The sequence below is a fragment of the Semicossyphus pulcher genome, unplaced genomic scaffold (genome assembly GCF_022749685.1).
Source record: "Semicossyphus pulcher isolate SPU_LCO1_2020_fin unplaced genomic scaffold, fSemPul1.0.p SCAF_4, whole genome shotgun sequence".
Lineage (NCBI taxonomy): Eukaryota > Metazoa > Chordata > Actinopteri > Labriformes > Labridae > Semicossyphus > Semicossyphus pulcher.
In genome coordinates, this window is record NW_027211715.1 from 2,597,856 (window position 1) to 2,610,979 (window position 13,124).

A 13,124-nucleotide genomic window follows, 5' to 3' on the forward strand; every position below is an offset into this window, starting at 1 on the left:
ACGATCCAATAAAGAGATGGAAAAAAGCCTTAAAAAATGTCAAAGAAAAGAAGCTTTCAATCATTAATCTATTAAATAAAATATAAAACATAGTTTTTTAAGAACCTCTCCTTGTTTTGAGTGATTATGCAAAAATTTGTTAGGCCAATTCATGAGGTGATCCATATTTAGCATCTGCAAAATCCTTGTCATTGCATAGTCAATATTGGTAGTCCTTATGGCAGGCCTATACACGCAGCTTTACCGAGTATTTGAGTATTGAGCCCATGTTAATACTGCATACTTAAAATTAATGGGTTAAAAGTTGCAGGATTGTGTAGCTACTGTTGAAGGAAGTGAGTTGATGGGTCTCACAGCTGCTGTGTGGTCTCTTCCAGGTGCACCAGCTGGGTTGTGAAGCTGTGATGCTGCTGCTGGAGCTGAATCCAGACCAGAGCAACCTCATGTTCTGGGCCGTGGACCGCTGCTACACCGGCTCACGTCGTGTGGCTGCCGGTTGCTTCAGGGCCATCGCTAATGTATTTCATAACAGGTACTACACATAACTCCCAGCTTCAACCTGATCTGTGGGTTTGTTTGTTTCTTAAGAGCCTGCAACTTGTAACTAAACTACTGCCTATGTTTTATGTTTCCTGTCAGGGATTACCAATTTGACACTGTGGTGCTGCTGAACTTGATTCTGTTCAAGGCGGCTGATTCTTCCAGGGACATCTACGAGGCAGCCATGCAGCTGTTACAGGTTGGCATGTCTGTTTCTTCAGAACATTATTAACCACCTGCTATTTTCATTTATTAATTTGATTTAATACTTTATATTGTGATTATTTGTGTTAGATCCTGGAGCCCAAGCTCTTCCGTTACGCCCACAAATTGGAGATCCTGCGAACAGATGGTATCTTGACCCCTCCTTCGCCTCTGCCACACCTCTACTCTGTGTCTTACTACCAGCTGTCTGAGGAGCTTGCAAGGACTTACCCCGAGCTCACGCTGCCCATCTTCTCAGGTTTGTTCCATTTACTAGGAGGTTTTTATCTACCCTTTGTATGATCAAAACACTTAAAGGGTCGACTATTGCACATATAAACATATAATCTCATGATACAAATATTGACATATACTTGTAATACTGTTGCAGAATAAAGATGTGTTCTGACCAAAAGTGAATACAAGAAATCTGTGTGATGTTGGTGTTGCGAAAGCCTACCAGCATCTGAATCTCATGAGGTCCTGAGGTTGCATCAAAAAATATTGGAAACAAACTTCATTTGAAAAACTTGCAAACAGATCTTACAAAGCAAAAATTTTTATTTTGACAGATCTGTATCATGACGTAGTTATTTCAGAATCCTTTCAACACATTTTTTGCACTTGAATAACAGCAAAGGCTATGTATTTTGGCTCCTGCCACTGTCTCTAGAGACAGATAGACAAGGCAATCTGCACCTGAAATGCAAGTGGGGCACTGGTCAGCCTCAAGTAGCTGGAAGTGGGAGTAAAGATCGTCCAGACACAAGAGGAGAACCAGTTTCTGTTTACTGCTCGCTGATGTTGGCCCCTTTGGTGCATTCAGTTTCGACTAACTTGTTCTGTCCCCTCTCCAGAGGTGAGCCAGCGCATCCAGACAGCACATCCTGGTGGTCGTCAGGTCATGCTACACTACCTCCTGCCTTGGATGAACAACATTGAACTTGTTGATTTCAAACCAACTGTGCGGCGACCGGAGGATTGTGGCAGTGGGGAGGAGGACGAGGATGTACACGAGCGGGAGATCATGATGGTCAACAGCCGGCGCTGGCTGCGTGGAGAGGGCTGGGGCTCCCCGCGTGCAACTACCATGGTGCTAAACAATCTCATGTTCATGACTGCAAAGGTGAGGCAGCTGATGCACTCTCTCTTATTCAGATACAAAGGGTGGTTTTGAAATGTTGAGCTCTAGTTGATTGTGCAATGATTTTTCCGTTACAGTATGGGGATGAGTTTGCTTGGTCGGAGATTGAGAATGTGTGGACCACGTTAGCGGACAGCTGGCCAAAGAACCTCAAAATCATTCTGCACTTCCTCATCAGTATGTCAGGAGTCAGCAGTGACCCCAGCCTCCTGCCCTATGTAAGTCACAGGATCTTTACATCATACACTGTGTCAAAATATGCAGTGTCCACTTATTCCTGATGTGTCTGGCTGTGCTTTCCATGTGTCCCCTCAGGTGAAGCGAGTTGTTGTTTACCTGGGCAGAGATAAGACTATGCAGCTGCTGGAGGAGTTGATGTGTGAGCTGGAGTTGACGGATCCTGTCAGCTCAGCAGTCACTCACATGGACAATCCCCCTTATTACCGCATCACCTCCAGTTACAAGATCCCCTCAGTCACCTCAGGTAAATGATTTAGAGCTGTGTTTCAAATGCTCATTAATGTGTTGAATGCTCGATTATCACAGGTTCATGTCTGCTCTCTCAGGAACAACCTCCAGCAGCAACACCATGGTGCCAGGAAATGAAGGTCATCACGACAGCAAGATCAAAGACTCGAACATGGAGGACAGGTATGAAGCTGAATACAGCACGATTTTCTGTGTCAACTACGACTTATGAACATGGAAGATGCACAGCATAAGGCCACAATTACCAGCTTTCAGTAGCTTTTGTTAACCACACAAATCACTCAGACAAAGCAAAAGTTATCATTAGGCTACTACTCTTGTAACACTATCAGTGTCCTTTTTAGGGGACTTTGTAAGCTCAACTGTCTGACTTGCAGCTGTTGATTTGTGCAAAATATAGTGTGTGCACAATGCACACATGCATTCTGCCATTACTGAATGTATAAAAACAGGCTGCTCTGCGCTCGCTTATTGGCTCCCTAACACTGCTAAATAGTCTCCTGTTTTATGTGTGATTTGACCCTTCTTATGAGGAAAGGTCAAATAAGAAGAGCTACTTGATTATTGATTTGGATTCATTCAGATGAAAGGCCGTCACATTTTATTTTGAAGCGTTGTAGACACACTTAGCGCTCAAAAGCTGAGAGACTTTCATTAAAAAAGCATTTCTGATGCATTTGATTAGATTTTAGTTCTTCGTAATTAAAACCGCACTATCCTTTTAACTGAAGCACATCTGTTTCACAGTTACACACACCTGGATATCTACAGCGGTCTGAACAGTAACCTGAACCGCCAGCACCACCGTCTGGAGTCTCGTTACAGCAGCAGCTCTGGAGGATCCTACGAGGAAGAGAAGAGTAAGAAGAGCAAACTCTTTGCACAACTAAAGTAAACAGTATTCACACTTCTTTCCCACCAACATATCTCTTAACCTCCTCCCTCCTCCAGGTGACTCCATGCCACTTTATGCTAACTGGCGTTTGAAAGTGATGGATCACAACCGGCCGGAGCCTCTCCCCTTCCCTCCCACTGGCGGATGTTGGTCTCCTCTTGTGGACTACCTACCAGAAACAAATGCCCCTGCTGTGCCGCTTCACAGGTGCACCACGAATCACTTTTTATTCTCCTTCTGAACCAGAATATTTAGTCCTTTGCTCAAGTCAACCCCCTATTATCTGTTTTCTAGATGCAACATTGCAGTCATCCTACTAACCGACCTCATTGTGGACCATGGGGTCAAAGTGGAGTGGAGTGCCTACCTGCACCTCTTGCTACATGCAATTTTTATAGGTAAATAAGCAAATTTAAAAGTACAAAGAAACGTACCTAGAAGTGGTGTTTAAATCTGCTCCCCTCTCCCTCTGCTGTGTCCTTCTCCAGGGTTTGATCACCAGCACCCAGAAGTCTACGAGCACTGCAAACGCCTCCTGCTTCATCTGCTCGTTGTCCAGGGAGGAAACAGCAGCGTCCAGTCTGTGGCCATGGTGCTTTTACGCAACAGAGACTACAACGAGCCCAGGGTCCTGACAGTGAAGCCAGCGGCTCCAGAGTTCAACCTCACAGGTCAGTTCAGCCTACGAGCTAAGAATCAAAAGGACAGTAAAGAGCAGAAGAAATATCATGTAAACCTCTGAGACACAGACATTTTGCATGCAGATGTTTGAGACAAAGTGGTGCTGCACCTTTTTATGACATGAACCTGTTAAAATCACTAAAATAAATAGCAGAATAGCTAGAGCACTCGTTCTTTTTGCAACAGAAGCCTAAGGCTTCCATCTTTCATGTCATCACATTGAGGTTTATCAATAATTTCAATAAGTTACTTTGTGTGACGTGTAAAACAGAGGGTGACCTCAGGTCTCACTGCCTTGCCTTGAGAGATTGTTTATATAAACCTGTTTAAATTGATCTAAAATAAAAACTATAATATTTTAAGTTCCACAACTTTTAGGGGTGTGAAGCATTTCAAGATACTTCAAAGAATGAAAACAAAATACCAATGCAGGCACTTTATTTCTGTAAAAATGAACATTGTTAAAATAAGTTGGAGTGTTCAGAAATATGAATTAACAATGTTTGTGAGTTTATTTAGGAAAATCTAATGAAAAAACTTCATTCAACTCGATTTAAATCACAGCCTTTTAGCTTAGAGTGCACAGATTCTAAGGATATTAAGCTTTGAAAAAACTAAAGAAATGACATCACAAAAGGCAAACATACCAATATAGGATAAATACGGTTGGTTAACTGAAGGAATGTAACTGCAAAAGCAGATCACTGGGTGGCAGCAACGTTCATGTTCTATAGGAGTATATTTTGAGAGGCCATGTTGCTGAATGTGTGTGTCATTCGTTCCTACAGGAGTGCAGGAGTTATTGCCAGATTGTCAGCCATCTCCAATGACAGACTCCGGCCTAAGCTCCAGCTCCACCTCATCCAGTATAAGCCTGGGGGCCGGGGGAACTGCTCTGTCCCACCTCTCCCCCTCGCTCCTCAGTGAGGTGGATGCCACGGCTGAGCAGGATGAGAAGGTCAAAGCTCTCATTGAGTTCATCACGTCGAGGTGAGAAGACCCTGTTTCATTATAATCAGCATTTTGCAGAACAAATACATTCACCCCAACTTTTGTGACTGATGTATAATCTTACATGCTAAGTATGTGTCAGTGTAAGAGTGAACATCCATGCAGCTTGTTATTCATGCTGTTAAATCATTTGCTTTCATGCTTCCAGCTGTGTCTAACAGGACCGGGTATTTTTATATTGCATGGGTTTGATTTTGGGCTTTGCTGTGTTGTGTAATTATATAGTTTCTGCAAGTCACAATGCCTGACTTGAACTTTCTTTCTTTTGCCTTGTAGAAAGAGGGGCCCGCTATGGAACCACGAGGACGTGTCGCCCAAGAACCCGAACATAAAGAGCGCTGACCAGCTGAGTGTGTTTGTCAGACACGTCGTGACTGTCTTCAAACAATGCCCGTCAGGTCTGTATGCTTTACATCTGCCTCATGTTACTGACTTCAGCTCAAGGTTCAGGTATGATTTGGTGTTGTTCATCATATTTACCTGTATGTCCTGTATGTGCATCCCTGCAGGTTTCCAGCTGGAGTCGTTGCTGAGCGAAGTAGCCCTACAAACAGCTCTGTCGTGCTCCTCTCGCCACTACGCTGGTCGCTCATTCCAGATTTTCAGAGCCCTTAAACAACCTCTGACTCCTGCTTTACTGTCTGACATCCTCTCTCGGCTGGTGGAGACTGTAGGAGACCCAGGAGAGGAAGCTCAGGTCAGAAACGGTTACATAACGCTGCTCTGCATCAGTGTAATGACCCAACACTGTTTGCTGAATGTGCATTTAGATTTGGGAGATTTTTAGAGTTAAAGGTCATTCATTTGATTTTTTTCTACTTTTGTCCCTACGAGATATTTATGTCACACTGGCTTTAGAGTCATCTGTATCTTTCTGACAAACCGACCTCTGCTGTTTCCTCCTCAGGGCTTCGTCATTGAACTCCTCCTCACACTGGAGTCGGGCATCGACACGCTGGCAGACACAGTGAAAAACTACGACCTTCTCACTGCCTTAGCTCAGTACGTCCTTCGCCTACTAATCTCTTTATTTCACTATGTTTGACTCATCCTCACTCTCCACCACAGACTACCTTAAATACATAATACATGAGTCATTTAAACAGTGATTTGCCGCTTTATTTACAGAACCTCTAACCGTGATCACTTGCTGGGGCCTAAATTTGCTGCCAACAGGAAAAGCACAGGCCAGCTGAACCTGAACAGCGGCGGCCTGTTCCACCACGTCCACGCTCGCAGTAATTCTCTCCGTGCCAGCCTGATGGGTGAAAGAAAAGGAGACAGACGAAGGAGTAACACCTTGGACATAGCTGACAGACTCGGTGGAAGCCATGGGAACCTGGCTCGCACACGGAGCTTATCATCATTAGGTGGTGGAGGGGGTCCAGGAGGGGAAGCCATCCCCCCCGTGGACCCTTCGAATCTGATGGCCACTGTGTTCTGGATTGCAGCCTCGCTGCTGGAGTCGGACTATGAGTTTGAGTACCTGCTGGCCCTGCGGCTGCTGAACAAGCTGCTGGGTCAGCTGCCTCTGGACCGTCCGGACAGCAGAGAGCGTCTGGAGAAGGTCCAGGCCAAGCTGAAGTGGTACAGCTTCCCTGGCCTGCTGCAGCTCTTCCTGAAGGGCTTCACCTCGGCTTCTACTCAGGAGCTCACCATCCACCTGCTGAGCAAGCTCATCAGTGTGTCCAGACACACACTGATAGACCCTTCACAAGTGGCAGGTAATGGCACCCACACACTGTATGACTTTTACAGAACGGTCTGTAATTGTGTGTCTTGAAGTTGTTGAGTTCTGCAAATTATCCAAGAGATCAGTTTCAGGGCTTCAAACATCAAAGTTTTTTCTCTGGGAGAAATCTGTGACAGGTGTGTCTGTTTTCAAAACTATATAAACATACACAGGTAGTTCAATGGGAAAAGAGGGGGCACCAGTTTAGCTCATTGGTTAAAGCACACATCCTATGTATAGAGGCTCAGCCCTGACCCTCGGCCCTTTGCTGCATGTCATCCCCACTCTCTCTTCCCTCATTTCTGACTCTATGTGTCCGATCCAATAAAGGCAAAGGCCAAAACAATAATCATAAAAAATGGCACAAGACCAAGTGTGACCCAGGAGTTCTTTCCTCCAAAAAATGGACATGCAAAAAGCTTCCAATGAAAGCTGTTGTGTTGCAGGTGTTACTGATCCTTCCCCTAATATTTCCCCCACCCGTATCTTGCATTCTCATTAGCTTCAGGTTCTCACTGTTGTCACTGACGGTCGAAACTAAGTACACACTACAGGATTAAGACTTGTGGATGGACAAGATATTTAGCCTGTTGCATCAGCGCATTTCTCGAATCAAGTCTTGCATACTTACACTTACTGGTTGTTGCTCATTGGAGCAGGCATTGATTTGCAAGACATGAAATTGTCCCCATTGCTGAATTGAACATGAATTTGACTTGGTTGTTGACCAGTGTGGTTCTTGTGGCTGCAAAATCCGCAAGAGGCCCTTTCTAGCTCAAGTGTTTGGTTTGTCTATTCCTGGTTATTGTAGAAGCATAAGGTCTAGGAAGAAGACCCTTTCCCTCTGTAGAAATATATAGCCCATTCCTATGTAATAAAAAACACGGTTCTTATATTCAGGTTATTATACACTACTGAAAACGTTCTTATGAATATCATTCCATTTCTGCCGATAGATCCCTTCTTTGCTAAATATGACTATTTGTTGTCTTCCTTTGACACGTCTGCAGGTTTTCCCTTGAACATCCTGTGCCTCCTACCACATCTCATCCAGCACTTTGACAGCCCCACTCCGTTCTGTAAGGAGACGGCTGATAAGATAGCCAAAGTGTGCGCAGAGGAGAAGTCGGCCACGCTCTCAAACCTGGCCCACATGATGAGTCTGTACAGCACACACAGCTACTCCCGCGACTGCACCAACTGGATCAACGTGGTCTGTCGCTACCTCCACGATGCCTTCGCCGAGATCACCTTGAACCTGGTCACCTACCTGGCCGAGGTATGCTCGGTAAAGTTCAAACTTGTTGCTTGTTGCACATAAATAGCAATTACATCAGTATTTTCTTTGTTTCTCAGTTGCTGGAGAAGGGCCTTCCCAGCATGCAGCAGTCCTTGCTGCAGATCATCTACAGCCTGCTGAGTCATATCGACCTATCAGCAGCACCTGTCAAACAGTTCAACCTTGAGATCATGAAGATCATTGGAAAATATGTTCAGGTGAGCCTTTACCACACTTCCTGTTTAGCTTTTTGCAAACAATATGTTTAGTGGAGTAGGAATGTTGAAGCAAAGGGTTACATGACAAACAGCAGCAGGAGATGCTCTTACCTCCTCCCTACATGCACATGAAAACATTAAAACACCCACTGTTTCCCTCATAAGGCAGTATTTCACCTACATGACTTTTCTCAACCAAATTTCAAAATTGGTCCCCAAATTTCTTTGCAGGTATCTTACTTATCCTTAACTATACATGTTATGTTTTCCATTGTAAAGACAAGTTTGTGCTTTTCCAGGTGAGAGCTGAGGCGAGAGGCGTTTGCTTTCAAAATGCACGTCTATGTGCAGTTTTTACTCTGATTTTTCACTGAGGGTTGGTTGGGTAAAACTCTAGACTGAACACTTGAAGAGGCAAATTTACTGACATAATTTTGGATATCATATCGAATCCTCCTTCCAAAAATCCAAAACACTCCCCCAGACAGTAAACAGAGTACCTTCTTGGAGAATTCGCCCTTGAAGCATAAATCTGTTTCATTCAATTACACTTATTCAACACAGCAAAGTTATGTATTTTCCAATCAGCCAATTGTTCTGTTATGGTCACAGTCTGTTTCTGAGACGCTGTGCAGATACTTCTTGTTTTCCTCTATAATGTGTCCTCAGAGGATTTTGTTGAGCCAGACACTAGGACGTAGGGATGGGCGATACTTTTTATTCCAATTCTAACAATACAAATAGTGACACTTTGCGAGGATGGGTATGTATGGGTATGTGATTTCTCAAAATAATGGTTATTTGTGAAAATAAATAAATCATTACACCTAAAAGCAAATCACAGGACACGTACTGACCATTTATAAATCATTTATTACAAAGTAAGTAAGAGTGCTGTTAAAAAAAAAAAGTCTCCTTTTTAATGGAAAAATTTGTCAATAATTCAACAGTTCTCAAATCAATTATGAGATAAATATTAATACAATGAATTGAAATACCAGAAAGCACTTTCTTATAATTCTGCATCATTTTCATGGCCATGACCCTGAAACAAACTTAACGTTCACTTCCTGACAGCAATGTTTAAAAGGAAAATAAATCTTTAAGATTTAGAATTTCACGTCTGACATATTGTCTCTCAACCTGACCAACAGCCTGATATCTGACATATATAATCAGCTCTCTGAACCTTACAGAAATGAGTCATGCCTCATGAGCATGCACTGTGTGAACGCGCTGCTGTGGCTGCGACGTGCACGCGTGGTTCTCTCATGTCCTTTCCACAGTCATGTGACAGGGGCCGGCTAAATGTGCTGTGGCTGATTAGGCAGGTGCAGACTTCTTGAAAACGTAAAGAAGTGATGCAGCCGCCCACGTTTTCTTTATATATGATGTTATCTATATTTTTTTAAAGGACTTGATACAAAATGAGTAACTTGTGAGTATCGTAGTATCGATGCTGCAGAACTGATCTGCCCGTCCCTACTAGGACATAGTAGACAGTAGAGATTGTCCTGTGTAGCTTGATCAAATATTACAATCAGTGCTGTGCAGGCCACACTTGTTAAATATCATTGTATTCTTTGTACTGACTCAGTGACTTAATAGTTGAAGTCATCTTCTTTTAAAGTATTAAGACCATTTGTAAAATAAAACCCTCTTCTTCTGCAGCTGTGGGTGAAACCTCACATTGCCGTATGTTTAATAATAGTTGTGATATTGTATTGCTCACGGCCTCTATACCCACAGCCTTATGTGTGTCAGTGCTGAAAAGAGGTGGTCTATAAATAGTACCACAATAGTGAATAAAAAAGAATAACATATATTACAGGGTCGGGTTTTGAGGCCTTTCTTTGTGGAAGCCTTTTACCAGGCCTGACCCAGGGCACTAAATGCTTCTCACAGCTGCGTTAACATTAATGCCTCAGGCTGATTCTCCAGTGCTGCCTTTTGTAGAAGTCATTCAGTTGTAGTGTATACATTATACTGCTGAATGTGCACTTTGAGTTATATTTGCTTGGATGCAGAGATTGAGTCTAAGGCTGCTGTGTGGGGGGTGGTGTGGCCTTCTGAGGGAAAATACGTCCATTCACATTCATACATTCTCCAGAAACACCTACACAGCCTCATATCCCACAATGGACTCATTATATGTCTGTGCTTGTTTTTTACAGAGCCCACATTGGAAGGAGGCCCAAAACATTCTGAAGCTGGTTGTGTCTCGCTCGGCCAGCCTCGTTGTTCCAGACGATGTGCAGCGTTCGTACAGCACAGAATCATGCGGCTCTCCAGAAATTGCCTTTACGCGCATATTCAACAACTCCTCTAAGGAGCTGCCTGGAAAAACTCTGGACTTCCACTTTGACATCTCAGAGGTCTGTGTCTACCCTGCTTTAAGTGCTTTCACTCTACGATAATGCTCTGTTGTATTTTATTTCTAACTAGCATTATTTGACTCAACAGACGCCAATCATAGGGCATAAATATGGTGACCAGCGAACTGCAGTAGGCAGGAATGGAAAGCCACAGGTCATCGCTGTGACTAGGAGTACCTCCTCCACATCATCCGGCTCCAACTCCAACGGGCTTGTGCCAGTAAGCTGGAAGAGGCCTCAACTCTCTCAGGTACCAAATCAATCAGACACACTAACAACAAAATACTTAAAGCGGGCCTATATATTTTTTTTAAATTTTTTTTTACACAGTTGGGGTCAAAATGACTAAAAGCTGCTTAAAAGTTTTATAATTGCTCCAGATTTTTTTTAGCTGTCAGTCACAGAGTTAGCTGTAATGGTTAAACCGTATTCTTTGTGGGCGAATGTGTGCCCTCAAAGTACCCCCACTGGCGCAGACAGGCTCAGATTCTACTTGTAATTGACTCTCCACAAGATAGACAACATCCTTAAAGAGCAATGCCTTTTTGTTAAAGGTTAAGAACCAGATATAGCTACATCTCTCTTTCACAGACACCAAACTCCTTTTACAAATGCCGGAATTTTTTCCTGCAGACCTACCGCTGCCTCGATTAGTTAGTCATTTTGTGTTTTGTGTTGTGTTGTCATTTTGGGTTACAAAGTTATATTGGATCCAAACTGTGAGAAAACGACTACAAATGTAAAAACATCTGGTGCTTGTGAACTTTAGATTTGCAAACTTTATTGTCCAGCGTGGAACAAAAAATGAAACACACCAAATGGTCAAATAACGGTGAATACTTTTCTTTAAGAAGCTCTGTCACACGTTCACGTCGTCTTTTTTATGCACCTGTTTTTGGATGTTGAGTGTGTCACAGGTTGTACACTTTGTAAAAGCCAAATAGTTGCTTTAATAATTAATTGAATAGTTTGATTTTGAGAAAGATTGTCATGTAAATAAATGTCTGTTAAGTCACTATCGATCACCGACTGAGGTAACACGATGGTGATTGAGCCTGTGGCCCACTGATGAAAGCCTTTGCATGTGCAGTATATAGTGTTATTACGGACTCGGTGTCTGTGGCGACATTCGTGGAAAAAATCACAAGCGGCGCCCAGTTAGTGACGCGTTTTCCATCAGCCAGTAGTGGTTGGTCTGCCAGAGAGGGTAGGCGGAGCTAAGCCGCAATTGCCTTTTATCGCCATAAGGTGCCGCCAAATACTAGATTTTATCTTTAATTTACATAAATTTTGGTATGTGACCTGTGTTAACTCATCAGTTATGATTTGATTATTAATGAATGCCGGCTGGTGGGAGTGGGAGGAGGGTGAGTATTAACACCCCCGCCTCCTTGCTAGACAGGTGACTGCAGTGCCCATGATTTATCAGGTGATCCCGATTTGCAGCTATACGGTTTTAGACCTCTGCTGAAGCACCAAAAGTGTATTGTTAAGTCTGATCGGACGGTGACACATGGGCCTCTTCCTCCGCTCCGGTACGACTGATCATTTTGTTTAACGTGTGGATCTGGAACAACTAAAAATGAAGAGGAAACGTTGTGGCTCATTGGGTGCTTGAGCGCTTCAAACAAAAATGCATATCCTGTAGAGAAGAATTGCTCTTTGAACATTTCTCATCATGTACATTTGTCCTTGTTACAGAGAAGAACCAGGGAGAGGCTGATGAATGTCCTTTCCTTGTGTGGCCCAGAGTCTGGCATTCCCAAAAATCCATCTGTAAGACTCCTCTCCTACTCTAAAGCTTCAGACAAGGTCTCTGTAAATCCACTGTTAAAAATCCTGCATGTTGTTGCTGTGTTGTGTCGTGGTTGTGGTTGATTTAGATGTTTGTTTGAATATATTTTCATGGAAATACAAATATTAGATTTACCATGTGACAACAAAGAGTCCTTTCTTTCCATGTAGGTGGTTTTCTCATCCAATGAGGATCTGGACTCTGCGGACCAGCAGACCAGTCTCATACCCACAGTGGAGGAGGTGGTCAGAGAGGAGGACGTACAGGGAGAAGATACGGGCAGTGAGCAGCAGTTCGGCGTCTTCAAGGACTTTGACTTCTTAGATGTGGAGTTGGAGGATGCCGAGGTAAGAAGTTAAATGAACCCTGACACACACAGCAGCAAGGCTTGTATGTGTGTGTCAAAGTTAAGTCACCCTACGTGTATGCGGTCATTTTAAAAAGATGATAAATTATAGGAAATATGGAGGAAAATATTATTGGACGGACAGTAAAAGTCATCTTAAAAACACCAAGTTTTTTTCTTTCTCTCTTGGATACTCTTTTGAATCTTGTCATCACCTTGACTTCAGTTGTGTCGCTCCAGAGTAACAACTTTCATGTCTTGTTTGTCCAACTTGCGTCCTTTTTGTCCTTACTGCTATAGTAGAAACATGTCTCTGTTTTGTATCTGTCTTAAGTCTACTAACACACTTATTCCCTCTCTTCTCTTGCCACAAGGAGTTGCAAGTAAGTCTGTGGGCCACAAAACTTTGTAGAGA

General features: G+C 43.3%; 1 protein-coding gene across 11 annotated transcripts in view; it reads left to right on the top strand.

Moving 5' to 3' along the window:
- fryl (furry homolog, like) overlaps positions 1-13,124 on the top strand; it is an 83,982-nt gene that overhangs the window by 51,338 nt on the left and 19,520 nt on the right. For 6 of the 11 annotated variants that reach the window (XM_069680196.1, XM_069680188.1, XM_069680189.1 and 3 more), the window contains 22 exons: positions 378-532; positions 640-739; positions 835-1,003; positions 1,602-1,870; positions 1,966-2,106; positions 2,204-2,372; positions 2,455-2,539; positions 3,125-3,237; positions 3,329-3,479; positions 3,567-3,670; positions 3,761-3,943; positions 4,742-4,943; positions 5,241-5,362; positions 5,474-5,661; positions 5,872-5,966; positions 6,093-6,688; positions 7,707-7,975; positions 8,053-8,193; positions 10,368-10,568; positions 10,657-10,818; positions 12,270-12,380; positions 12,534-12,710. In XM_069680196.1, coding sequence (XP_069536297.1) covers positions 378-532; positions 640-739; positions 835-1,003; positions 1,602-1,870; positions 1,966-2,106; positions 2,204-2,372; positions 2,455-2,539; positions 3,125-3,237; positions 3,329-3,479; positions 3,567-3,670; positions 3,761-3,943; positions 4,742-4,943; positions 5,241-5,362; positions 5,474-5,661; positions 5,872-5,966; positions 6,093-6,688; positions 7,707-7,975; positions 8,053-8,193; positions 10,368-10,568; positions 10,657-10,818; positions 12,270-12,380; positions 12,534-12,710 — 3,903 coding nt within the window. The remainder of the gene's footprint in view (positions 1-377; positions 533-639; positions 740-834; positions 1,004-1,601; positions 1,871-1,965; positions 2,107-2,203; positions 2,373-2,454; positions 2,540-3,124; positions 3,238-3,328; positions 3,480-3,566; positions 3,671-3,760; positions 3,944-4,741; positions 4,944-5,240; positions 5,363-5,473; positions 5,662-5,871; positions 5,967-6,092; positions 6,689-7,706; positions 7,976-8,052; positions 8,194-10,367; positions 10,569-10,656; positions 10,819-12,269; positions 12,381-12,533; positions 12,711-13,124) is intronic. The other 5 variants (XM_069680190.1, XM_069680193.1, XM_069680198.1 and 2 more) reach the window with 2 other exon arrangements.